General features: G+C 45.2%; 1 protein-coding gene and 1 long non-coding RNA gene across 4 annotated transcripts in view; both read left to right on the forward strand.

Annotated features, from left to right (window-relative positions):
• Window positions 1-6,695: 6,695 nt before the first annotated feature.
• LOC111859912 (cell migration-inducing and hyaluronan-binding protein-like) overlaps window positions 6,696-27,972 on the forward strand; it is a 46,736-nt gene continuing 25,459 nt past the window's right edge. For 2 of the 3 annotated variants that reach the window (XM_072698273.1, XM_072698274.1), the window contains exon 1: window positions 7,415-7,843. In XM_072698273.1, coding sequence (XP_072554374.1) covers window positions 7,828-7,843 — 16 coding nt within the window. In that variant the 5' untranslated portion in view covers window positions 7,415-7,827. Of the gene's footprint in view, window positions 6,830-7,414; window positions 7,844-27,972 lie in introns of those variants that run through there. The other variant, XM_072698275.1, reaches the window with a different exon arrangement.
• Window positions 9,446-27,970, forward strand: LOC140578184 (uncharacterized). The gene is made up of 3 exons (XR_011982234.1): window positions 9,446-9,587; window positions 10,100-10,290; window positions 27,626-27,970. It is a non-coding gene; the product is annotated as an uncharacterized lncRNA (long non-coding RNA).

Here is a 27,972-nt window from a genome sequence, read left to right on the forward strand (position 1 = left end):
GTACGGAAGCAAAAACATAAACTGTCTGGAGGTGCCCAAGGGCTGGGTTGGGAAACACTGCTATTGTGTGCCTGGGGCAAAGCTATGAAGTATCTGTCAGGTAAATTTTTTTTTGGGGGGGGGGGTATTATTAACGTCTTGTATTGCGTAGTCTGATCATAATGCAACCTGAAGGATTTTTGCTGTGCATTCCTCTCCACAAGGAGCTTGAAGGATTTGTCTGAATTCGCCACTGGCCTCTCGTGCCACGATGCCGTGTTAGTGTGAAGCGCTGAGATGCCTGAACACTCCCCCCCCCCCCCCCCCCCCCTTTTTGAATTTGCTCAGCACGACCTCCAATATGATCGCTTGACAAGTGATCTGGCCGCAGCTGAATTGGGAGACGCTGGGACCACGTCCCCAAGCTCCGCAGGGCTGCTTTGCGTCATGAATTGCTGCTGAACGCTCGAGCTACATATCGCCGAGCCGCGTGGAGACCTGTGATTTTTATTTTTAAAGAGTCCATTCTAAGCAGCTGGATATTCTGCTGATGACATTCAGGTTAGGTACCTTTAAGTTGTAGAGTACAACTGCAGGTGCTAATCCTCAGACTTGACCCTGCAACCCTTCGGTCACAGATGCAGTTTCTCGAGCACCTCTGCACCTGCTGCCCTGAAATGAAACATTTCAGCCGTTCATATTGTCTTTGTTCGCAGGCGACTCCAGCTTCACCTTCCATCAACAGGACTTGGTAACTGTAGGTCTCATTCTTCTCTCATTTTTATTTTTGATGGAACGCGCTCCACCTAACTGGCATCTGTAGCTTCTACCCTCTGTTTTTAACCTTTTTATTTTTAAGAAGTAAAACAAAACGGGTTTTTGTTTTGGATGTTAAGTCCCCTCATTCTTTTGATACTGAATTTTTTTTATTTTTTCATTGTATCTTAATAAAGTCTTGTTAAAAGCTAATTTTTAAAGTGAACATATCTATGAATATCTTAAGATGTTATTATAGGGTATTTAGCTTACTTGATTTTAACACTGGAACTGGAGTATGCATAAATAATGAAAAATACTTCATTGGTACAATGAATACTAGTGTTGACTGTATTAAATCAAAAGCCTTAAGTGTACTGTAAGACTGAGATTGATCTGTGTTTGCATTCTACAAGTCTTGTGATAGTGGTGACAAAGGAATAAAGAACGCATGGAATCACGAGCAGTGCGCTAAGCCTTTCATTTCCAAAAGGGGACACATGTCTGGTTGATGGTCATGAGAGACCATTGGCTGCTTCTCTCTAGCTTCATAGCCAATGGGCATTCAAGGCCTTCTGTCACTCAGGACTCATCACATGGATATGAATAGTATGGGGGTTTGTTAGGTTAAAGCTTCACCTTGGTTTCCATGGTGCAGAATTGTATTATCCTGTTTCTGAGCCCCTCACATTCTCAGTGACCCAGAAACTAGATATATAGCAGATTTATGAATGACTGCAGGAGACACTCCGTCCTCAGTCAAGGGACACATGTACATTCTCATACGGGCTTCTTTTCCTGTGATCACACACCCACATGCCCACAAGAACCTTGAACAACCTCCCTAATGAGGAGGAAGATTCCCGGTTAACGTCAAACAGAATTATCAATGTTTAACTGGTTTTCTGACTCTATTGCTTCTGCCCCCCAGTAAGCTGTGCAATTCACCCAGGAGTTGACAGCAGCCACTTGCGTCATGCCTATAAAAAAACACCCAATGCTGCTGCTTTCCACTTGATGTCTTACCCTCCACAGTAGGAGCATTTGTTGCATGATATGTGTAATTACTGTGAGCTAAAGTAACTCCATTACTGTAAATCGTCACCCACAACTGCTCTTCCTTGCAGAAAAGGCTTTGTTCCATCAGTCTTAAATGCAGCCCTCAAAAGCAGTCCGATCAGAATGACTTCTCTGAAATGCAAATTGTAAGAATACAATGGATGCGAATGCTATTGGATAAGACTGTTGAAAATGATAACGCTTCATGGCGAAGAGTGTTGGCCATTGGTCGTTGAGGCAGTGCTGAGCTTCGGGGCATCATCCTGCTTCGTTGTGTTTTTGATTATACGCCTGCACTGGGCTAAATTTAGAGTGGGTTTTCCGCGCCCATGTGGTCAAAGCCCACTGGTTCACTGTTGATCAGGGTTTCCTAGGCAGAGAAGCATGTCTATTCTAAATACACACTCTGTGGTTTCTCTCTCTCTCTCTCTCTCTCTCTCTCTCATGCCTACCAGCGAGCTTCGGTCAGAAAGGGTGGAGGTGCGTCAGGTATCTGGCAGGAAGCCCATCTAGTGCCCTTGCTCCCCGTGTGCATAATAACTGCCCCCAGGTCAGCACACATATATCTTCAGCAGAAGACTTTGCCCTCTGTGTAGCATGGAATGCAAAACATTCCTTGGCTCTCTTGGATGAGGGATTCCATGTGTTTTACCTCCGACCACAAATTCTACCTGCCTGCAAAGCATGCGACATGTAAATTCACGTGGTTATTAGCCAGGACCGGCACTGCTTGGGGGGAATTGACCAGCAGAAGGTGGGGGTATCTTGTTTCACATACTGGTGCCTGGGCCCAGAGGCGAAGGAAAAGGCAAGGATATCAACAAGGACGGGAGCTGTTTGAATGAGACTGCAGCTTGACCTCATTTGTCAGATGAACGCAAGTATGAATGCGTGTGTGTGTGTGTGTGTGGGGGGGGGGGGGGGGGGCATGACGTATTCCACCCCACGTGGGAAATGAACATCCGTGCCATAAATTGTGTTTCTTCAGCTTGTGATAAACTTCATCGACTCATCAGGTGTTGCCAGGTTAAGCAGGTCGATCAATGGCCCAGTCTGTCAGGGATCAGCAGCTACCGGTTACCAAGGGAGATTTTCTTGATGTTTCGGGTGCCTGGAGATGCCTGGGCAGCTCTGCACTGCCCCAAGGATTCAACGAGCAGGCTTTGCATCTGGAATGAGGGAAGCCGTGTCTCACGGCGGAGGGGGGTCTGAAGCCATGTGACATGGTCACAGGAGGCTCAGCCTCAATGGCCCCCCTCCTCAGGTTCTCACGCCCACACAAGGGGGTTGCCAGACTGCTGGAGAGTCCTTTGTCCATGTGCCGGTGGGCCAGGTCCTATCTCCATGACAACCAGCAGCAGGGATGGTCTCATTTTCAGTTAGTGCCAAAGCAGTACCCAGACCTGATCCTTCTCTTGATCCCCCTGTTTTCCGATATGGAAATGCATAGTCCAAGCTCTTCCAGTTTGCCGTCCTGGGGCCGTGAGTCTCCATTCCTCCTGCTTGGTCCTTCAAGAGTTCCCGCAATCCCCCCCCCCCCCCCCCAGCTGTGACACCCCATCTCTGGATTAATACGCGTGCTGAGAGGGGCCGCAGACACCGTGCTTTCCCCACTGCAGCCAGCGGAGGCCGTTTAGCATTCAGGGGTTTCATGCCCTGACAGGAGGGTCTCTGTGTGCTTTCAGCCAGTTTCCGTTCACTGCTGAATTTTTCATTGGTCCATTGGCAAAGAGCCCAAAATAAAACTTCCACAAGTTACTCTGGACCTGTTTTCACATTACTGGCTTGTAGTGAAGCAGCTGGGATGAGCCGAAGCAGATAATTCAGACCCATGTCAATGCTGTATCAGACTTTGGCACTCCCCCTTGTGGCCATATTTGAGGAGGCCAGTGGAAAAAAAGGGGCTTTCTGCTTACAGCTATTTGTTTAATTGAAATCACAAGCGTAGTGTCCAAATAATTAAAATAAATAAATAAATAAATAAATACTACAGCAGACTGTAGAGCAGCCCGTTTATTTTTTGGAGAATGCTGAATGACACAGAGTGGGGAAAATATTGCAACACAGTGGACTTTGTAATCTCCCTCCCACGTTTGGCTTGCTGATGTCATATTTGTTCTTGTGTTTCCACACCTTGGTTATGCTGCAAAGAAGAATGATGACTGTGGTCAGGAAGACCTGTTCTGAGATGGTCAGTGTGAGGTGTGATCAATTAAATAACGTGACCTGCGAGGGGGGAGGGGGGGGGGGCTGCAGGTTGCCAACAGAAGCTAATGCAAAACATTCTGTGGGCAGAATTTCACTCCAGGAAAAAACTATGTGGATTCCAGCCCCAGTGCCTGACTGCGATCTTTGGCCGGTTTTTCCATGTTAATATAATCCTGCACGACGGCAACAATGATAGTTATTGTATTGTGACTATACATGAATGGATATATTCGATTTCTAGTGCTTGGTTAAAGGTTGTTTTGCTCTTCCTGAATCTACGTAAATGTTTCCCTGGAGCTGCTATCACGTGGCAATAGGTAGTCAGTAAGTGACAGTCATCTATACAGAAACTCAGCATAAGCACGTGGTGAGGTTAAAAATTTATGAGGAGCTTTCGGGTTAGTCCTACCTGGATTGCCTTCCTCACTCTAAGGTACTAGCCATCTACAGAGCGAGGTCCACAGCAGACTGGCCTGTGTCACACCCATAAAGTCAGACAGCGAAGTACTTCAACCTTTCGTTGCTCTCTTAGCCGCATCTACCGTCCTACAGGGCTGTAGGTGCAACGGAGTGAATGAGCGTCTCCTTCAAATGCATTATGCTGCTTTTTGTAGCCTGCAGCCAGGTGAACAAAAGTCACCCCTGGAGGTGTGTGCTGCTCCCTGCAATCCTAAAATGTGCTTCGGGCAGCAGACATCCCTGGACAAACTGGATTGGATAAAACACGCTCATGGGCCTTTTTGGGCAGTGGTGGCTTGATGGTTAGGGTAGCGCACTTGTAATTGAAAGATTGCAGGTTCGAATCCCCCACCAGCAAGTCACCACTGAGGTACCCTGAGCAAGGTACCGTCCCCAAGCACTGCTCCCCGGGCGCTGAATTAGCTGCCCCCTGCTATGTCACGAAAGTCACATATGGGTCAAATGCAGAGGTCACATTTCGTTGTTGCGCACTGTGTGCTGTGGTGTGTTGACAATGACCACTGATCACTAAATTCTAAATTCTTACACAAAAATGTTCTGAGGGTAGAAGGAAAAATGACTGGTTCAGGGAGATAACCAATCAGATTGTAGAGGAGGTGGCGCCGAGCAACTAGAGGAAGCAGGATCACCCAATCAGATGTCTTGGTCCCACATCCTTTACAATCTGATTGCTTATCTCCCTGATCCAATAATTTTTCCTTCTGCCCTCAGAATGTTTTTGTGTAGGTATAAGTCCCACGAGCATAAACCACGCGATTTTTATGCCTCTAACAGAATCCGGTTCCACCTTGGATAAATAAACCTGGCAGGAAGAAGGGCATTTAATGACAACTTATGCCAGAACTAGAGAGGTTTAAAATTAGTAAAGTGATTCTTTGGCTTACGGGGCGTTTTCCCCGTTTAATGAGTAAAAGAGGCTTTATTAAATCCAGCGATAATATTATGGGTGAAGCATCAGCGCGACTTGGTATTTCACTTACTGTCGCTGTTAGTAATGGTTACCATAATTAAAACATTACGCTTTGCATCTTAACTCTTAACAACTGCATCTTTAGTATTTTCATTTCTCCGGTTTGACTGAACAAATAAACTGATTTTGATTAGGTTTATGAACAAGAGTAAGTGTATTACGTGATATTACGTGATTAAGAATGATTTCACCACTGTCTTCCCCTCTTTAGTGATTCGTGCAAACTAGGTAGGATTTACACCATATTACAACGTCACAAAAAAGTATCATCGTTTCAGTCTTAAGGTGACCCTTAGTCCTCGACGCCTTTCTCGACGACAGCTTGTCATAGCAAGCTTGTCAAAATCCAGGCATGCGAGCAGGAATACTGTTTAATGCATTTTACGCCGGAGTCGGCCCCTGCAGGTCAAAGCAAGAACATTTTAAGGAGTCATTTTATAAAGCGCTTCTTAATGTCTCAATACAGCTGGGATTAAACACGTTTAAAATTCCCCATTTCTGGCTCTTACACTGAAACGACAGCATTACACGTCTTAATAGCTCTAAAAACAAACGCCGTTTCCCCGTTAGCTTTTATGTGAGCTGGCTGTAAAAGAGAAACAGCTATAATGTAGTTTAACGGGAGATTGAAAGTTAGTTTCAATGAAATACGTAAAATACATGCGAAGTAGAAGCGAATATGTGTCATTCAAACCTAAAGGTGGCTGTAAACCGTGTTTTCCGTAATAAAATCAGATATACTTTGGCACAATCTGTACCATTTTCAAACGGCGCCGTGGGTATTTCACATTTATCATTAATCCTGTGGAAATACAACTGGAAAGGGAACGTGAGAAACGCTTTGTATAGGGATACTACATGTATTAGTACATGTTGTATTTCAGGAGATGCTCCCGTTATTCCGCCAATTATGATCCAAATTCTTTGAGGAAACACAATAATGAATTGAGCTGCAAACCACTAAGTATACAAAGAATTATTTCATTAACCATTACCATTTATTAACTGTTGATTAAACCTCATTTAAAATCTTAATATTTTCTTGTTCCCTGTCGATATCATAAATCCCTACACATCCTACTCCTGTGCTTGTAATGGGTACATAAAATTGCGTTTAGGGGAACTTAAATCCTCAAGGGGTAAGAAATGTAGCTTGACCAATCGCCTTCTGACAGGCGTGGTTTTCACCGTTGTAAACAGAGACCGCCGTGCCAAACCTGGGGAGATGATGTACATAAGTAGAGGAGCGCTGCTTTGCTGGCACACCGGAGATCGGAGATCGGAGACAGCTCGGGAGAGCTCCGGTCCTCTCGCCTTCCGCGCCACTGCTGCCTTAAGACCGGGCTCGCAGAAGTCTGCGGCTCCCTTGTGCCACAGGTTAGTGCGATCGTGGGTACATTGCCTTTTGGATTTCATGCACCCCGAAAGGTGTTTGCCTATACGTTGTAGATTAATACGAAGTAGTCTCTGGTTGCAGAAAAGTGGGAAATATTTCTCTTTTTTTTTTACCTTCCGTTGGAAAGCTGGTGTGAATCTCGAGCACTTTGCATCCACATGCACTGCTCTCGTGGTTTATTATAAACTCGCCTTTTCCAAATTTTTGTCTTGGTTTATAAACAAAAAATGTTTCCACTCATACAAACCTCATACAAGATTTCTAGACATTTTAACACGAAATGCAGGTGTAATTCTTCATGCAATCTAAACTAAAGGGGACTACGAAACAGATTCTGACCTTTGAAATAAAATGTTAGCGTGATTTAAAAACGACCTGTGCTCTTCATAGAATGTGCATCCCAGCAGTTTTGCGATTACATATTTCTGCTGGTATAATTGCGTAGGTAGGCTGGCACTGCCGGTGTTATGCCGAAAAAGGCATCCCTGCCGTATAATGCATGCTGGTGTTCTGACGAGTTGAGCTTTTAGGGATTTTTTGGGGGTTAGGGTTTTAGGGTTTTTTTGGGGATTAGGGTTAGGGTAAGGGTTAGGGTTAGGGCTATCCATTAGCACTACGGTAGCCTAACTCGACAAAGTAGCTCAACTCGTTTCAGATCAGCGACCAATCGGTCATTTAGAGACAGGCATGCATTCTACGGCAGGTATGCCTTTTTCGGCATAACACCTGCAAATGAGAACTGCGGACGGGGCATGTTGTGAAATACTTGTCGGTGGCATTTTAAAGTTCGGGTAGTACTGTTAAATTGAAGACGTTTTGCCGGGTCGGAATAGCAGTCTTAGTTTAGAAAAATCCATGGTGCAATACGCGAGTTGCCTGTCTGCCTGCTGAGGAAGACGAGCGCACAGCAGCGCTGACCGCCTCAGGGACCGGCTGCCAGGTGCTCAGCCCCAGCCTTCGCACCCAAAGGGGAACCACAATGTCTGTGTCCCCAGGTTTGTATTTTACGGTCATTTTTGCGTTATTTTATATATCTTCGTCTGTTCAGTACCATTCAATATCTGAGTTTTCCATGCGATGTCTGCACCAGAATTCACACCAGAGGAGCCGGAGTACCAGCCGTGACACCTTGATATTAAATATTGCATATTGCATATTGATTGAACTTTACCGCTGCTACAAAGTGAGCGATTTGTTGTTTCCACATATCACACAAATACCTATGTGTAAATAAAATATTTTTCAAAAACCCAGATGGTGCAATTATAGAAGTGAAATATGTAACTGTACACTTATTTTTGATAAGATTTTCAGTATGACGCTGAATCCTGGACGACATCTTTCTCAATTTAGTGACGGGTAAAATTGGGTCATACAAATTCACCGACATGACTTTAAGCCACTGTAACGCGTCTCTGGGAAGTGGACCGAGGAAAACATCGAGGTCGATGACAGTGGAGAAATATAAATGAAAGTCTGGATTAAAAACGATTTGTCATTTTCTGCATATTAATTTAAAGATCGTTGCATCCGTGAAAGTGCAGTGTGGCGCGCGCTATTTTTGATAGTAAGGAAGCAAATGAAAGGAATTAAAACTGAAAGGGTTGAATGAAAGTTACGATCTGATAACGGAGAATGTCGAGTTTTTGGCCACGGAAGACCTTTTTTCAGCCATGACTTTCAGTGAGAGCAGCTATAGGGGACCAAATGAGTTGGATGGGGCCAACGGGTGTGATAGCGGCCAGGGCATTTGCCGACAATATCCCATCCAAGCAGCCTCCTCATAGGAGTCCTGATGGAGATGCGAAGCAAGGTCATCACAGATGGTTTAACGGTAAGATATTTTATTATTATTATTTATTGCATAAGAAGTATAGATTAAATGTATTGTGTAATGCATTCACATTGGCTGAAACAGGACAATGACGTTCAGATTGTTTGTTTTAACATCACGTTTCTACTTTAATAGCAATAATTGACTCGATTAAAAAAGATGTCCACGCAAAAACAAACACACAACATGACTTGTACTCACTGTGGTAACAGGTGACGTAGTGATTAACCGGAATGGGAATTAGTTACGTCACAGTCCTGGAGGAGGGTCACTGGTACCAACCGATTGGTTTAATAAAGCTGAATAAAAACAATATATAATAATAAATTGTTTGTGCACCTAAAAAATGATGCCAATGTAATTTCTCGGCCGCTGGCCTCCGAGCCGTTAGCATGCTAGCCCTCTGCTACAAACCCTCCATTAAAGAGCAGGACGACGGCCAAGCTCCGCGGAGCGGAAAGCCACCGCCGCTGTCTATATTTGGAGATGGAAAACACTACACATTGCTGTGTCTCTAGCAGCCTGAAGGGAATATAATTACAGCCCTGGTAGAACTATATCTCTTCATGCAATAAGTGCAGCCTTTTGCAGGCAGCTTATCCTTCATCTACTGTAATGGCAGAGCTTGTGACTCTGCACGCCACCTTGCTCCTCGGTCCTTGACTGTAGTTGACATTGCAGCTCCGCTTTTAATAGCTGGACCTTATTAGCAGAGTTCCCAGCTGAACAGTTTCCTTGTGGCTTGTGTGTAATTAAGCAGGTATGCTGACAGTGGCTGTTAGAGAGAGGCGGCCTGCCGTATTCGGCGCACGCTGCTCCTGTGCACGTAAATAGGACCTCGCAGTATTTACCGAATGGTTGCACTTTAGCAAAAACTTGGATCATACCGCACAGTGGCCACATGGGTGAGAAACAGGGGGGTGCTTTGCAGGATGTGTGCACATGACTTTATGGAATAAGGTGTGCTTGTTTTTTCTAAGAGGCCCTGCACTGGGATCACTGTGATACTGTGATTGCACGATGTCTATGCACGTGGTCCCGTTTGTTTCAGTCACTGCCTAGAGTGAATGGGTAAATTCTCTGGTTTGTTTGTCTGTCTGAGATTGTCGACTTGAATGGATGTGTAAATCTCTTGCTGCTATGGCAATGTGTCTCCCCCCCCCCCCCCCCCCCCCAATTTGTCAGTTCTTGTAAAAACCAATTAAATTATTTAAATGTGAAAGTAAAAATGGAGGAAGACAAAATGAAAAATCCGCACCTAAGAGATGCTCAAGGTGTTTGAAATACTGTGGACATTGGGTTGTAATTAATGTCAGAAATGAACAGTGTGAAGGGTAATTGGTGCTGAAATTAACCGCTCATACTCGTTGAATCTGTTTCTAGTCCCCTGTGTTTGATGTCTCTTCCTCCTGTCCAGTGATGCCGACTTGCAATACACTGGAGTTTTTGAGGCGCTTCTCTGTGCACCTGGCTAAGGTCATCTTCATTTGTAAAGGATGCCAAGTTCCAATGAATTTAACAAAAGTAAGTCGTTCCTGACTCCTTGGGGCACCAACCCATCCTTCTCTCCTAACCCAGAGGACTGAAGATACTTGATCGAAACTGATGGTAAGCAAGCAGGCTTATTTGTTTTTATCTTTTTGGATAGAAATCAGAAGGTTCTGGTAGAGGTTCTCAGCTCGATCTCCAGGAACTCATGCTGATTTACTCATTTGGGATCTAGACTCAGAAGATGGGCTGTCTGTGTCCCATGGATTACTGGTACATCCATTGTTTGTCTGGATGTGAACTCCTCTGTGATTTGTTATCCAGGATCTCTTGTGTAGTTCTCTGCTCCCATAACTAAACGATCACAAGCAGAACCACTCACGATGTGTGTCTCATTCTGCTTTCTCTCCTATTACTTGTGTGCCGTTTTCACCGAAGCAGTACTCAACTTTGACTCGGCAAAGTTTCCACCGACTAAGCTTAAGTGGCACCTTCTGAGGTGACTGCATGCGCTAGGAATGATGTGAAAACCAAGCTGGGGTCAGCTGAAAAAGCTCTGCAGGACCCATGGCTGTTCAGGTTTGCCTCTAAGGCAGCAAGCGATGCGTCAGTGACAGTGTCATCATGGGATTCAGACTTGGCCTCCTCCAGAGGAGTGTAATCAGGGGAAATGAAATGGGTCTTTCTGTAGCAGTAGTTGCTATGATTACCTGAGACCGCATTCAGATGAGGTATAGGTATGTCCATGAACTCCGTATCATAATGGTCTGCCAGTTCTTGCCACAGTGGCAGGTCTTTGTGTGTGAAAATATGATAGTGAGATTTATTTTTAGAATGTGTTATTGACATACTTACATTTTCACAAAAATCGTTTTTCCCGGCACCCGTAAATAATGGAATGTCCACGCCGCACATACAAGAGCTAAGAGCACGTTAGCCGGCCTGACGCCTGTCAAGGCCGTAGTTATCTTCCTGCTTGTAGGGGCCCCCAGGGCTCAGGAACGTCTCCATCAGATGTTCTTGATGCGAGAATATCGACGGCGCTCCCTGGCTCCGCTCAAGCCCTGTAGCCTGTTGCATTTTAATGCTCACATCAGAATCGTGTTGTCTTTTTACCAAATTGTTTGTTCTCCTTTTAATGTCCCGTTAGATGAAAAAGCTAGGAGCTTCCATTTCAGAAAGATGGCACAGCTTCCATCGTCCTACAGGCTTGGAATGATTAAGCGTGATCCAGTGACGAGCTGCGGGGCTCCGGAGACAGACACTAGCACTGATCGATGTGGACCGCAGTGATAAACACACTTTCATTTGCATTAGTCTCATGGGGTCTGTCTGGAACTGTCTCTTTTTTGGAACCCCCCTTGGAGAGCAGGGCAGACGGCTCCGGGGGCATCAGCCTCGATGACATACCTGGAAAGGAGAGCTGCTCTGTGGACGACTGGCTTTTCAGCACCACTATTTAGAAAAATAAGATGCTTCACTGAGTCCTCCGAGGGTTCCAGCTCCTGCATTATGATGTCTATTTGCATAGCAGCTGCTTCCTTATCAAAGCGTTTTGCGTTACTGCTTTAATCTAGCCGTGCCACCCTCGTGTCCTTGCGGGCTGTTAGATTTGTTAGTTTTCGTTCCAGCTGAGCTCCTGTTGAGTTAGGCTTCTGTTGATTGACTTGTTGATTTTGAATTAATTGCACAATGCAAACTGCGTATGAAAAAGGCCTAGCTGTACCTCTGCTGCAATAAATGGAATTAATGCCAGGCTCTGTAATGCATTCACACATAACAATAGCGAAAAATGTATGTGGTGGCTGAATCTTTGACAAAAAACAAGAAGTAATCATTATTCACATTTTTTATTGGAGGAGATTCCACACACACACACACACACAAGCACACAAGCGCGCGTGCGTCATTGTGTTTTTGTATAGTGTGCCCTAGGTGCCATATGTAAGTATTAACAGAACACTCAGGCTGCGTACGGTGTATTTATTGTGTAAAAAGTTTTAGGCTGTCAAACAAAATATTTAAAGCTATTTATCTGGGTAGAAAGTGTGTATTTGCTAAAAAAAACAAGTTAACATTATAACATATTCAAAGTAAGTGACACAATAAAAAATAAGAATTTTTTAGGTTTGCCACAAAGTTACTGATATATAGTTTGATGTCTAGAAGAACAGCACTTCAGTACCCAAACCGTGTGTGTGTGTGTGTATATATATGTATATGTATGTGGTTGTAATACGTTTTCATTAATACCTGCCACCAAAATAACTGACAGTAAAAGACTAGTTACTAAACAAAATACCTGTAACTTTGATTTGATACATACTAAATAAAGAAAATGCTCTCAAGTTGTCAAACAATATGTTCAGCTTAAACTGAATCTTTCATGCCGTCAACAGCTCCACCAATGCAGAAATGTCAATTAAGTAGGAGCTAAACAGGGTTGAGAACCACAGGTTGCGAGGAATGTGACACTGCAGCTTTCAGCCCTGGACAGAATAGGACTTCAGGGTATATGACTAGTGCAGTTTCAATAGCAGCCATTTATTAAATCTTGGGTTCTGTTCTACATATATATGCCGAAGCTTCTGTTCTGGTGCTTATATATTGGGGTGATGTAGAATGTTCCATAGTTGTTATGTTGGGACTTGTAGTCTTTTGCTCCTCTCTTTCTACTGACAGAATACTATCTGTAGGAAGATGCTTTGAGCTACCTCTTATGCAGTGATGTTGAGGTCCAGTGACCGGGCCTCGACTTAACAGTGAGGCCTTCCTGCGCAGGTAGCAGGTATGAGAAGCCAGTCTGGAGCTCAGGTCATGCACCTCCATTCCGGCCCTGAAGTACAGCTACGTGGAGCTGAATTCAGCTGCCAACGTGAAGTACTTTTTCCAAGGTGCTGAGTGGATGGGCCAAGTGGATTGTGCATGGGAGGGGGCAGTGAGATGATACTTTGACCGTTATCTTGCTTTTCACAGAATTCAGTGTTAAGGTCAGTAATGCCAGTAATAACGTAATCCACACACTCTGGAAGGAGCCTAGCTGGGGAAGGCTTTTAGACTTATTTTGATAACTGTGTCAGTTCAATTTTCTGATTTTATTTGGCAGAATCCTCTCCAGTGGATGAGAGTCCATTTTGAAACATGACCCACGGTTGAAATGACACGTTTCTCTCCTTCCCGAATCCCTTCAGTTGCTAGTTCTCAGTAATCTTGCTTTAGTTAGGCTGTTATCTCCAGAATGGACTGCCGCATGCAGTGGTCCTTAGCTTACCCAGAAGTCCCTCTGCAGCTCCCCTGTCCTTTTCAGTGATGTTTTTGCGCCGTGGGTCATTTTTTTTTCCATCCCCCCCAGCCAGACTCTCCGATTGATTGTGGCCTGAGGGCTGGCTGGTGCCATTGTGCTCTGATTTTAATGTCCCTCACTTACTCCCTGGCATCGTGGCATTCTGCTCATACCTTCCGGAATGTGTCCCTGATTTTGCATGCTCTGTTTAAAAAAAGGTCAGACGCTGTGTAATTACCGAGAAGAAACAGAACCTTTCTCTCATCTCAAAAACAAAGAATCAAAAAGTCACACGTCCGCCTCTTCAAATCTGCAGACTTTCCCTAGGAAATCCTTCTTGATGAAATGCTGTCAGGAGACATATTTTTTTGACGTGAAGTGAATGTTTTGTGAAGGCTGTCTGTCCTTTTCGCCAGTTACTTCAGACCTCAGTTTTCTTGGAATGTAGGATTGAGTTTTTTTTTCAACCCTTCATAGCCTTTTCAGTTCAACACTCTATCGAACAGTTCTAAAGGCAGCTCTTTATCTCACCCTTTTATCTGCCTTCATTTTTTTTTATCAGTCCAGAAATTACAGTTTTTTTTATTGTTATTTATAAATTTCAGCTTTTCCATAAAGACGTCAGGAATGACTGGGCATACTGGTGGAACAATCAGACCAGTACAGACTGTTATATATTTTAAATGGCTAAAAGTGCTTCTGGTTGTCAGAAAATGTGTGGAGGCTAAAATCAGGAAGTAGGTATGTCTAGGGCTGTATTCGGGCAAAAAACATCCACTCTTTTGGGCAAAGTTAAAGTTTTAACAAGACATTGTTATACAGCTCTCTTGCCCCAGGCTGAGTGAGCCGTCGTTCGTGATCATGTCCATTGAGAGATACTGAAAACCATCGCCGTTGGAGCAAGCCTCTTCACCACTTATAGTGTGTTGTTGGTGCTATGCCCCCTGACCAATTGCTCTGCAGACTGGAATCTCCATGGGAACAGTAATGCAGATGCCCCCCCCCCCCCCCAACCCCCTATATCTAGCAGCACCTCAGGAACACTGTATGTGTGACAGTTATAGTGGCGGTTATGGGAGTAGTGTTCATTTGTAACTTAAATGTTTGAAATATAGACAAGGCAAAGGATGAAGCTGAAAGGGGTGGAGCCTCAGCGACCAGGAGAGTTTGGCCCTATGAGATCCCCGCCATCGAAGTCTTATTTAGCATGTAACACGACGCGTTTGTCCTTATTTATAAGTGCTCGTTAATTTTGACCGGTGCAATTGTACCATTAGAGGCGCCCCCTCTCCGTAATAAATCGGCCAATAAGATGGATTTACGGCATGCCAGACCGCTGTGTCTGGGGGACCAATCAGCAGGAGGCCCCGCACAGAAATGCATTAGTGAGATTTAACAGCCCTCTCTAGGGTTTTACATCATCCGCTCATAGCGCTAATTGCCATTTCCGAATTGAGGATCCATCCTGCTGTGCATCTGACGGAAATGCCTTTTAAAGAGCGCGCCTAGAGTCTCTGAGCGGAGCGAGGTGCACACCTTGCTGTTTAGCTGGAGCACCTACATCTACTCGCTCGCCCACCGCCAGGATCGTTCAGAGCCCCGTGGGATGCAGTGAGGATGTTTGAGAGAAACCAGCTGTAAGCAACATCTGCATTCCCAAATGGCTCTGGGATGATTTTGCCTCACCCTGGGGGTGAAGCATGCCTTATTAGTTTTGGGTCAGGCTTTTAAAGGTCCCCCCCCTCCCCCCACATACACACACAAACACTAATACACACAAACACGTGCAATTTATCCACAATGTGCTGCTTTAGTAAACTGTGCTTTTTATACCGAAAGTTAGACAAAAAAAAAAGCTGAAGGATGCGAAGGAGTGACCTTTAAAGAACGGGAACCTTTAGGGCTTTGGCAGCGTCCGAGTCGCACGGCTGCCGAGCCTCGCGGGTGTCATGTGTAGGGCAGGTGGCTGAGTGCAGCGCCCCCTGTCCTGTGGCCTTCAGTCCTGTGTTCCTGCTGAGTGTTGGTAAAGACCAGGAAGAAAAGCGTCTGGCTGCTGGCCCACCCTGCGTTTCCGTGGTGATCACGGTGTAGGTCATGCTCCCAACCGCCTTGGAACCCTTCTCTGCCATTTCAGCAAAAGTAAACAAACAAGCAAACAAATAACTAAATAAAGAATACTGACAATCAAATCAAACCTCAAAGTCAAAGGAGAAGGATTTGAGAATGCCCGCAAAGCTCTTTAAGAGAGGAAAAATGCAAAAATTATAGCTCAGAATAGGAAGCTGTGGACAGAGGAGACAGAGCAATATTAGGTTGTGCTGATTCGGCCCATATGCTCAGGATACCAGGCTTCTTGTATGACTTCAGGTTTTTTTTTTTTTTTTAAGTATTTCTTGTTCTGCCTTTTTCTGAAAAAAGGTACAACCACCAGCTTCAAGTAAAACTTTGTTAGATGGACACATCTGGTCCTATAGCTTCCATGGCCCAGGTACTTCAAAAAACACTTTCAGACCAAATTATGGAGCCTTTTCTCATTGCTAAACGGGCAGAAGCAGACCATGTGGGGCCTTTACAGTACTTCTTTTCAAATTAAACAGTTTCAGATCAAGTGTCTTTCTGCTGAGCAGCTCTTGCGGAGGATCCCAGAAATGTCAGATTTGTTTTAATCCGTGCGAGGCTTTTCTCTGTAGTGAGTAACACCAGAGGGCCAAGCAGACCTAGAAGAGACGACCGACAAGCATGACGCTACTAAGCACCACTTTGGATGACTGGAGGAACACCTCAGGCAGCTGAAGCAGATTAGCAGTTAGCATAATGGGCAAGCGCATGCGGACCTGCAAAGAGCAACCAATTAAAAGAAGCTTCATTAGGAGGGGCTCTTCAAGGGGAAGAGCTCAGATGGAGCGATGACAGAGTAGATGCACGTCCCTCAGATGGATGATGCCATCTCTGGAAATAATTGGTAGCTTAATCTGCAAATCTGCCGCTAGAGGGTAAAAGCGTGGTGTGCTGTGAGTACTATTTGTCAGCCGTGGAATTAGCCTAAATGCGAAGGGGATATTGGCCCCACGGTGCTCCGAGTCAGAGAGACAGTCAGAGGGTCACACTCTGTTCTCCGTGGAGAGAACGTCAGAAAAGGGAGACATGTTGTATGAGCCAGGATAATCCAGGGGAGAAAATAGCACATGCTGGTATTACTGTGCATTTCATAGACACGCTATAAAAGGTGGTCGCGGGTTTGCGGAGCCGACTGAGACCAAAGGAGGTTAGACTGCTCTCTCAGCGTGGCTCTGATGATGTGGTGATGGACCTCATGGTGGTCTGTGAAAGCAGCTACGGGCAAAGAGAGCTGGCTGCAGATTCTGGGTTCGTCTCCTTTCCGAGTCCCTTAGAGTTGACTTTTTGGATTATGCCTCAGTTTGACTGTCTGGAAACGCTTTACATTAACTGGACCTTCATAATGCCTTTATAATGCATTAGTAGAACATTCAGTGCACCTTCATAATGCATAGACAGCTTTAATATACCAATAATAAAAAATACATGATAGGGCTCTTCAAATCTAGACCCTAATTCCATATCCAGGCCTTGTTTTCAATTCTCCAAGATACTGTAGTTACTTCAATAATTACACTTACAGCATTTAGCAGATGCTCTTATCTAGAGTGACTTCCATTTTTCTGAATTCTGGGACAGAGCAAGTGGGGGTTAAGGGTCTTACTCAGTGACCCAATGGTGGTAGTACTAGAGGTGGGACTTGAACCCATGATCTTTTGGTCTAGAAGCAAGCATCATAACCACTAGACCACCGACTCCTTAATTGCCCAGCTGATTGACCACAGAGGCTTCACACCTGGCTTACAGGTAAAGGAAGGCTGGAAAACCAGCAGGACTCAGACCTCGAGGACCTTGATTCGAATAGCCCTGCTATACGATTATAATGTCTGTTGTTTATGTATATTGAAGCTGTTGTATCTTGTTCATTGAAAGTGTTATGAATGCATTGCTTTAAGACATGTTAAGGTATATGCTGCTTATGAATGTTCTATGAATGCATTTTGAATGTGCGGTTAATGTAAAGCGTTACTGGCTGTCTGAATGGTGGCTAGAAAATGTTTATAGTCGGTGTGGCGTCTGCATTGTAAAGCTGTGAAGTTGTTTTTGCTTTACCTGATGCTTTTAAGTTTACCATCCATTCACATATTTTTACCACTTTGTATAGTGCAGGGGTCTCCAACTCCGGTCCTGGAGAGCTACTATCCAGTAGGTTTTCTATCATACCCGGCTTCTGATGAGCCACACTAGTTCTCAGGTAAATACCAGAAGCAGGTGTGGCTCATCAGAAGCCAGGTAGGATAGAAAACCTACTGGATAGTAGCTCTCCTGGACCGGAGATGGAGACCCCTGGTATAGCGGGATGTTTTGGGTTCTCATTCAGGTTAAGCACTTTTAATGGAGTCCCATGGCACAATTCGAACAGGTTACACATCCATAGCACACGCTGTCCTATATGAGCCACTCTGACTACAGGCCTCAGGTAATCATTAATAACAGACTGTGCTGACACAGCCACTGTTATGGCTCTCCTCTCCATCACCACTGCGTTTTGAGCTATTTTAGCACTATTCTGTTTATTTTGATGTGAAACATAGGGAGGGATGACTCACTCTAAAAATTACCTCCAAAAACCACACGCCACGGACCAGTAGGTCGTTCTGCAAGGAGCCCCTAACATGTTTATGGAGTTGTGAGGTCAGTTCGAAACCTGCTGTTGTGAGTCGGCCGTCTGCATATTTTCTGCATTGCTTAAGTTTCAGATGATAACCACCGACACACAGACTTCTAAAGCTTATTGTTCAAGAGCCGTGGGTCACATGTAAAATACAGGGGGCTCGGTTACCGGAGTGTTGCATTATGGGAGAATGTTCATCTGATAAGGAGAACACTGTGTAATTTCATTGTTTGTATATAATAAGATGTAACTGTCCAAGAATGACGGAATCAAGCTTTGGCACAGGTGTCAGCTCGTAGGTGTTTGTCTCGTTCCATGCATTTCGGTAAATTTCCCCAGACACCTGTAATTTGAAGAAGTGCTTTTTATTCTTTCGGCAAACTTGGAGAGTTCCTTGCAATGTTGTAATTAGCACGGTGTGTAGCACTACCTGTGGTTGTATGAGTTACTTTTAGAAAACCTTTGGTCAGAAATCTGCAGTGAAAGCTGTGGTCACCCTGACTCATGTCTGTCTGTATTTAACCTCAAATTATTCTAGGCTTTTCCTAGTATGAAGTTGAGATGGAACCTCTGTTTGTCTTGGACTGGAGGGACTGATGTAGTCTTATGGAGACTCCTTCTTGCCCAGAGCGTAAGGTAAATCAAGCTTCCAGGAAGCTTTTGGTTGATGCGTGATTTCGCCCAATGGTCCTGTGATGTGCAGGTGGAATGAATGTGATGTGCAGGTGGAATCCCATTACACATGTCACCTGACCTGGTGTGCACATGGGTGGTCTGCTGGTTAAAAGAGGCATTCTTCCTGTTTGCTTTTCTGGGAAACAGTCCTTGCTTCAAACTTTCGGTCTGGCCTTTGAGTACAGTAGGCAGGATAGGACTGCTGCATCAGGTCACGTGGGGGCCCTCACCTCCGCGGCCCACACACTGGGGTGTATTGTTGGAGGGGAGGAGTTGTAGGGCAAGTGGAAGTTCATAGTTGTGTCATACACTCCAAATGTGAACTGTGAGTTATGTATTTGAAGATTAGTAAGGAGCAGGGGCACAAAAAGGTTGTACAAAAAGCAAAAAAGAAACACTCAGGATGCAATGTCATGAAAACAGGATGAGAATAGGAATGAGCCGAGCAGTTGTTTGATATGACCTGGCCAACTGGGTTACGATTTGGTGAGCTAATGTGAGAACCGTCGCACGATCTGCAAAGAGCGTCTCTCTCCACTGAGTCACAGGAATGTTACGCTCCTCTGGCAAGGCTGAAGCTATGGGTTTAGTTTAACCAGGGACTCTTACTTTGCTATTTTCACCTTGCATATCCTAGCATGCACTTGAGTTAGCGGTACGCCGAAAGAAGCAGCTGACAGCACCGGCTGAGCAGCCGACCATGACAAAGCCTCCTGTCCCATTGGGAGTATCTCTGCTTTATTAGCACAGAGTGCCCCCTCCCATAAATGGAGTAACGACTCCTATGCACAGACACCCTAAACACTGGAGCCAAATAAACACGGCCATTCGCTTCACATAAACGATTGAGAGTCTACTGGGTGCTTGTTAGTTCTGCACCAAAACAATGTCTCCTTGGCTTCCTCTGCTGGTTATTCCTCTTGTTTAATCTTTGAAAGAAGCTCTCCTTGTCTCTTATGCTGGGGGGCTCATGGGGATTTTACTTACACGAAAATGTTCTGAGGGCAGAAGGGACAATGATAGGTCATCCATCTGAACCAATCAAATTGTAGAAGAGGTGGACCAAGACATCTGATTGATTGGTCCCGCCTCTTCTAGTTGCTTGGACTCCCCTCCTCTACAATCTGGTCATCTCCCTGAACCAATCACTGTTCCTTCTGCCCTCAGAACATTTTTGTGTAAGTAAAACTCCCATGAGCACTGGGGAGAGGCAGTCTTATAAAATGTACTCTTCACCCATAATCCAAGGGCTGTTTCCCACATGGGTTTTGGGTTCTTCTGTACCTCTTTCCCTGTAGTGCCACGGGTGCCCTAAAAGACCCGTCTGGACATCATAATTTGACATGATGCATCTGCGGTGCCTGCTGGATGGCTGAGGTGTGGGCGGGTTCCTGTTAGTGATGTCTGGTCACTCTGACAGCGAGGTCTTCACAACATTGTACAACAGTGTCACTGTCCCTGAAGGTGCTTGTGGAAGATTCACTTCTTTTTTTTTTTTTTCGGCGCCTTAAATTTTGCGAGTCTTCAGACATCTTGTGGCTTCACCTGCTCCTGCCACAGGAAGCTGAGCAGACACAGAGTTTAAAATAACAGTCTTCAGACTGGGTTTGTTTTGCAGTCCTCGGTTCGGGCTCCTGCACTCACTCTGGAATTTTCACAGCAAATAGCGGAATTTCAGTTCTGCTGGAATATCGGTGAGGACAGGAAGCTCCCAGTCAGTGGAAATTGTTTGGGTAGAAACATCTAGAAAGAAGTTATTTTTCCTTTCTTTGCGATGAAAGAGTGGCCAAGGAATAAAATCAAAGTTGGGCTGTCTGCTGCACCTACTCCATAGGCCTCAATTAGCAGCAGTGTCCTAAGGATTCTGGATCCCGTCTCTCTAATGTAGTGTTTCCCAATCTGGTCCTTGGGGACCCACAGCCAGTCCACATTTTTGCTCCAACCCAGCAGCTGGGACGGAGCAAAAATGTGTACTGTCTGTCAGGGAGCTGGGAAGGAGCAAAAATGTGTACTGTCTGGCAGGGAGCTGGGAAGGAGCAAAAATGTGTGCTGTCTGTCAGGGAGCTGGGAAGGAGCAAAAATGTGTGCTATCTGTCAGGGAGCTGGGAAGTAGGAAAAACATGGACCGACTATAGGTCCCTGTGAACCGGATTTGGAAACACTGCTCTAATGTGAACAGTTTTTGTTACACGCCTAGTTTGGCCTGAAATCCAGGCTGACCCGGGTTCACTGTCTGATCCACCCAGATGCAGACAGTGGGTGGCCCCTTTGGAGAGTGTCGCCAGATTCACTCCAGTTTACCTTCATCACAGGAAGCGTCTCTGTACTAAACCGAGGAGCATGTATAGTGTGTGTGGTGTCAGCAATGCTCAGCACTCCTCTGCAGCACCATCAGATCACAGGCCGGGGGCTGGCAGTGGCACCAGGGCCACTGCCTGCTGTCCTTCAGCGGCTCTCCGCTGTCCCCGGCACTGCTAATGAACCGGATCATTTAGTGGATTGTTTCTTTTCCAGAAGCAAAAGCGCCGGGCATGGAGAAAGAGGCAGGAGATTAATGGAGCTGGGCGTGAGGAGAGGTGCTGGTGCTGGGCCCCGGAGCCGCTCTCTGAATCTCTGTGTTTGATGCCCCGGGCTGTAGCTTTGTCACTCTCCCCCGCCCCCCCCGCCCCCCGTGTTTGTGGCTGTCAGCATTAGATATGGGTCGCCTTGCTAACATCACTGCAGCACACGGTGTTTGTCAACGGGCACGTGCAGCCATGTAGAGGACATCCCATAGGCTACAGCGGCAAGCTGGCCTGCTCGATAAACAGCTCAGGCCACATGTTCCCTAAAATGCCCACAAATGTTATCCACACGCGTAGCTGTCAAGACAGACATCTCAAGCCTCACAAATGCCTTTTTTGGTCTAATCGATACTTATTTACTCCATGAGTAAACTCAAGCACAGGAAGGTTTATTTCTTAGATGCGTGGGTTCCTTATCTACTGCTCTGTTCTTCATATTAAGGTACCAAATGAACTCTGCCTCTGTTTCCACGTGGATGTTTTCAATTAAGCTCAGTTTTTTTTCATTCAGTTCGGTTTTTATCAAAATGGCATCAGTATGTCGTGCCCTCTTCGGGTTATGACATTAAAACTGAAGTCTTCCTTTGGCAGGGATTCTTTTAGGTTAATCCACTTGCTTAAAAATGAGGTCTGGGTGTATGCTGTCTGGGTATATGCTGTCAGGATGTATGCTGTCTGGGTGTATGCTGTCCGGGTGTCTGCTGTCTGGGTGTATGCTGTCCGGGTGTATGCTGTCCGGGTGTATGCTGTCCGGGTGTCTGCTGTCCGGGTGTATGCTGTCCGGGTGTATGCTGTCAGGATGTATGCTGTCAGGGTGTATGCTGTCCGGGTGTATGCTGTCAGGATGTATGCTGTCCGGGTGTATGCTGTCCTGGTGTGTGCTGTCCGGGTGTATGCTGTCTGGGTGTATGCTGTCCGGGTGTATGCTGTCCGGGTGTATGCTGTCTTGGTGTGTGCTGTCCGGGTGTATGCTATCTGGGTGTATGCTGTCCGGGTGTATGCTGTCCGGGTGTATACTGTCCGGGTGTATGCTGTCCGGGTGTATGCTGTCAGGATGTATACTGTCTGGGTGTATGCTGTCCGGGTGTATACTATCTGGGTGTATGCATCCTGGTTGTATGCTGTCAGGATGTATGCTGTCCGGGTGTATACTATCTGGGTGTATGCTGTCTGGGTGTATGCTGTCAGGATGTATGCTGTCTGGGTGTATGCTGTCCGGGTGTATGCTGTCTGGGTGTATGCTGTCTGGGTGTATGCTGTCAGGATGTATGCTGTCTGGGTGTATGCTGTCTGGGTGTATGCTGTCAGGATGTATGCTGTCTGGGTGTATGCTGTCCGGGTGTATGCTGTCCGGGTGTATGCTGTCTGGGTGTATGCTGTTTGTGCTCCTGCCATTTCATTGCATTGAATTTTCCCGACGCCATGTCTGTCAGGCTACTCAAGGGTGCTTTAATGGAGGGAGCATTGTGAGGATGATGTGTCCTTTTGAATCTTTACATGGATATGTATTGTCATCTAATATGGTGAGGCGACGATAAATAATCATGAATAAGAGGGAGGGGGGCGCAGGTGGTCCCCCAAGAGCTATGTCAGTGTCTTCAGGATCAGTGAGAAGTGACAGGATGTGATGTGACCCCCAGTTATTTGCCAGCCCACTATGGTGTCTCCTACAATGTTCACTCGAGGTGGCCACAGTTCACACCGTTAGTTTCCACACATATCCAGAATATTCTGTTATGTTCTCAGTAGCTCATTGGTAAGTGAGCTTTCCTGTGTATGTGTGTATCTGTGTGTTTGTGCATGTGTCTATGTGTGTTTGTATGTACGTGTTATGTGTGTGTGTGTGTCTACGTGTGTGTGTGTGTGCGCGTGTGTCTGCGTGTGTGTGTGTGTGCGCGTGTGTCTGCGTGTGTACACACATGCACATGAGCAAACCCCACTGCTGTCTCCCAGCTCACTGCAGTAGTGGGTTAGTCCCCATCCTACCTGAGCAATTACAGCCCCCGACAAGTGTGGCTTCGGGTCACATGGACAGCACCATGCACCTGAGCAATGACAGGAAATTCCCAGGGAACAGTGAGCCCTCCAAGCAGGGCCAGACGCAGTGAGGCAGCTCTTCCTGAGGTCCTGTTGGTTCTCCTTGTTAAAAGAACACACTAAGTAAAAGAGACATGGGCTCCCTGAGTTTGCTGATGCGTCCGGCCGCCGGGCCACTGCAAGTGCCAGCACTTTCCTCATCACTCATTGATTTATTGATGCTGTAAAGTCTAAGAGTAATCATTGCCACTAAAATGCAAACTGCATCAGTGAACAGTCTTTGTAACACTGAGAACCTTCGATTTTTAAAAATGTTTTTTTTTCCTTCTCCTGTTTCAGCTGAGAATTAAGACGAGCATTAAAAACATCTTGGGTGTAATAAAGGCCTTAGCCAAACATGACCATATCCTTCCCTTTTTTGCTTGTCTTTTTTCGTCTAAGCTATTGACTAACGATTACGTCTGACATATCGAGAGCTGTGTGACCCCTGTTCTGAAGAAGAGCTGCATTTAACCCTGCAGTTTCATAAAGGATAGATTTTTGCCGCAGAACATCCCCCTTGCCTGCGACGGCCTATTCCAGAAATGCCTGAGACCTCGCCACTCTCCACAATGTCTATGGTCTGGGGTATTTTGAGGAGCACAGATCTATAGACAGACACCATGTACAGATACAAATCTGTTTCATATTACTAAAGCATTACTGAAGTTTCATCTTACTGAACAGTTTTCAGTTACATACAGCATCTGCTCTTCCCCACAAAGCTATTTTCAGACACTCTCAAGCAAAATGGCGTTTATATTTTTGGCCCCGGGCCAGTATCTGCTGGCCACTAGCACCCGACAGTACATTATGCCCTTCAAATGGACAGGCTTAGTCATCCAAGTGACGGCATATTGCTACCACTAGTTCTCAGGGTTTTTTTTTTTAATTGTTCACCTCTGAAAAGGCTTTCAAAACTTAAGTCAGCAATTTGCCTGTGGATCCAGACAAAAGCAGACCAACTGACAGGAGGTTTTATTTAAAGGATTTGCCTTGATTGTCTTGCTGGCCCCTCAGTCTCTTCAACATTTAATTCCGTCACCAGACTCATTGATTCTGATGTCGTTCAGCTTTTAAGTTCTTGGGTGGACGGCGATTAGTGTTTAAGGGAGACAGACAGTGAGGAAAGTGGACTTGCCTGGGCTTTGCAACCTTACGCATTCCTTTCAGAAGAAGCTTCTGTTCTGGCTTCTGCTTGTTGCCATTTCAGGAAATGCCAATGAGTGCTGGAAAGCCAAACCTTTTTCCTTCAAGGTCCTGAGAATAGAATGAATCGCTGCCCTCACAGCAAGGCATTCATGCCAGGGAAGAGCTGGGTGGCAAGTGAGATCCACAGAATTCAGCAGTTCGGCTTGGTCCTTCACGGGTTTGATTATGGACAGACCACTACCAATAAAGCCTTCTGTCCTGTCACCAATCAGGCCTTGAGGGCAGTGCCCTGTTTTTATCACAGCTATACTTTGCTGTTCTGTAGTTTAATTTCTCCTGAAGGTTCTGAAACATGTTATTTTTCTGGACGTCATGCTGAGTGGTTCAGGGGAACAATACAATCACCCTAACACAGACTGCTGGTTCTTTTTCTGAGAATCCCAGCCCTACCATCTATTCCAATTTAAAATTGACTGGACCTTGTACACAAACCGGGGTGACAAACGTGGATTTCACAAATGTGATTCAGATCTTTTTCTGTGTTTTGTGAATATGGCTCTTCCATTGATCTGCTGAAATTGCTACCTTGAGAGAGCAAAGTGCTGTATCCCTTGAATCTGCTGTGTGATGCAAAATGGCTCAGGTAAATGTTTCTGTGTGCAGAACTAAACAGATCATTGTATCTGTTCCACTCTATGTGGACTTTTTGGGGAGAGGAAGTCATTGTGTATGCGCTGGGGATGGTGAGGAACCCTTACTTTAATGGAGACAGATTGTAGCAGCAGGGGCGAGACGTCCGCGTTTCCTCCAGTCATTGTAAATAGCTTATCTTTGCAAAGAAGCAGGATGCTTTTTTAAAGGTCATCTCAAGCTTGGGGCAGCACTACAGCCAGTCTGCGACAAGCGAGCAGAGAAACTCCATCCTCCAATTGCGACGTTGGTTCTGCTCTGCCGACTGCTGGGTGCACTGTGTCTGTTCTGTCAAATTAATTGCTAGGAACGTGTCAGGGATCAGAAGAGAACCTGAACCACCACCCAGTACTGAGCAAGGCATGTTGACTGTCCCTACGCGGTGCTAACTCTACTGCAGTCAACCATTAGCGATCTGGTTAACGTTGGCTTGAGAGAGAGAGATCTTCTCTGTTTTTGCCCTGCTCTGCCATTGGTGCTGAAACTCTTCATTTGAGCATGGAAAGTCCATCCTGTGAAGCTGGTTCTAGAGCAAATGATTTACTTTTTTGGAACTAAGCATTTACTTCCAAATGCTTAGTGTTAAGATATTTTACAGAGTGTGTATAAGGGGTGGGGTGTGGGGTACCAGCTGCTAGTGAGAATCTCATGTTTCTGTTTTGGTGGACGCTGATCTAGATGGTTCACTCTTACCACAGTGGATTAGCAGTAGTTGGGGGGACAGAACATGATGATGTTTGCCCAGATTATGGATTGGACAGTCAGTCTATACTTCCCAGCTGTTCCTTTTACTTCAGCAAGAAACGCTGACTAAAACTGGTTATGTAGTGGCCAAGCCCAGAAGAACCTCTCAGGGGTCCTTTGGGCCTATTTGTCGATATAGTATGTATTGGTCTAAGGTCAGAAAATGTCTCAAGTCATGCCCTTTATAGGTTGTCAGCAAGAGGCCAAGGAAGACACAAGTCAATTCAATTTATCACACCCAGTCATATATGCTGTTCCCAACCTACAGATCAGTGATCCTGGCATTTATAAGAAATGCTGGTGTCTGACTCACCAATATTTGGCTTAGTGGGGGTCATTATGGTCTCACTCTTCCAGGGTTATGGGTTTGATTGCCTGCTTTTTGCATGTAGAATTTGCATGTGCTTAATTGTCTTGCAGTTTGTTTGGGGTTGCATTGGGTAAACCTGTTGTCCTTACATAGGATATAAAGATATGAATGAAGTTATGGTCTCGGTAACACTTTAACTTAACTTTTTAAGCTCCCATCTTTAATACATTACAGATACCTTCATAATGCATTATAATAATTGGTATTAGAATTATTAAAGCATTACAGCATCTTCTACTGACAGTCATAAGGCATTATAGAGTTGATTACTCTATTGAGTAATTGATACTTCATAAGCTCCAATAACTCCCATGTTTAATGCACTATAGATACCTTCATAATGCATTACAATCATTGGTATAAGAATTAAGGATGCTTTGTACTGCATTATGAAGGTATCTACAGTGCATTATACATGAGAGCTTTATAAAGCATTCATAAAGCATTACAAACATGGGTATAATGTGTTATGCCATTTTATCAGTATTTATAGCCATGTTTATGAATGCATTATAATATGTGTGTTCATAGATTCTTATACAGTACACATGGCATTTGTGGAAACTGTTACTAAAAGTTTTTACTTGAGTGTATGCCGCCCATAGTGATTTTTAATTTGACTTTCAGCGACACTTTGGTGGCTTGGGGGGTGACCCAGTGGTTTAGGCAGGATTGGGGTTTTGGTTCCGGTTCCGGTTTGTATGCTCGCACAGGTTTCTTATGGGAACTCCCTGCCTGGTGCCCTGTGTTTCCTGGGAAGGGTTGTTGGGTTTACAGTGAGGACAGACATATTAACTATCCGGAGGCTGGCCAATAGTGTAGCCAGTGGTTTGCTGAGAAGTATAATGACTCTGGAAGCTCCCAGATTTTTTTTGTGCCTGAGGGAATCCTCTACTCAGCATCTACTGTAGTGGAAGAATGGGCACAATGGCTGATATTTTTCATTTGACCGGGAGGAAATTGAAAGAGCTGGAGTTTTATTGTCCCACTCATAAGCTTGGTGTAGACTTTAATCGCTCCGTAGCCCGAGAGCGTATGTTCTCCGTACATGAGTATCCCGGTACAGCAAGTCACAGGAAGGCTCCTCAGCCTCTACCCACGTGCATTTGGAGTCTCTGAAGATGCTGATCTGCTGTGTTACTACCTGTAAATTCTCTTTTGTTTTCCAGGAAGCCTCATTCTCCTTGGGATATAGGGAATGGATCTAAAGCAACTTAAAATATAAAAACCAGTCATCCCTCTAGTACCAGCAACTGGTCTGAAGTGCTTCAAGTACCAGCAAGCGGAGAAGGAATTCTGAAGTGGGCGCCGAAGTTCTTGTTATTGGTCCCCTTAAATTGCTTCTGCATTTTTTAGTTTCGTGTTGTATACTTGTCTGAGCTTTCCTAATAAAAATACATCTGTCCTATTTGCCTGTAAGGTGTATCTTTGTCACATGTTTGAGGAACAAAACAGATCTTTTCGAGCCATTTTCATGAGTCTAAGAAGAGACAGTGTCAACAATGATAATAGTTAA

The sequence above is a fragment of the Paramormyrops kingsleyae genome, chromosome 13 (genome assembly GCF_048594095.1).
Source record: "Paramormyrops kingsleyae isolate MSU_618 chromosome 13, PKINGS_0.4, whole genome shotgun sequence".
Taxonomy (NCBI): Eukaryota; Metazoa; Chordata; class Actinopteri; order Osteoglossiformes; family Mormyridae; genus Paramormyrops; species Paramormyrops kingsleyae.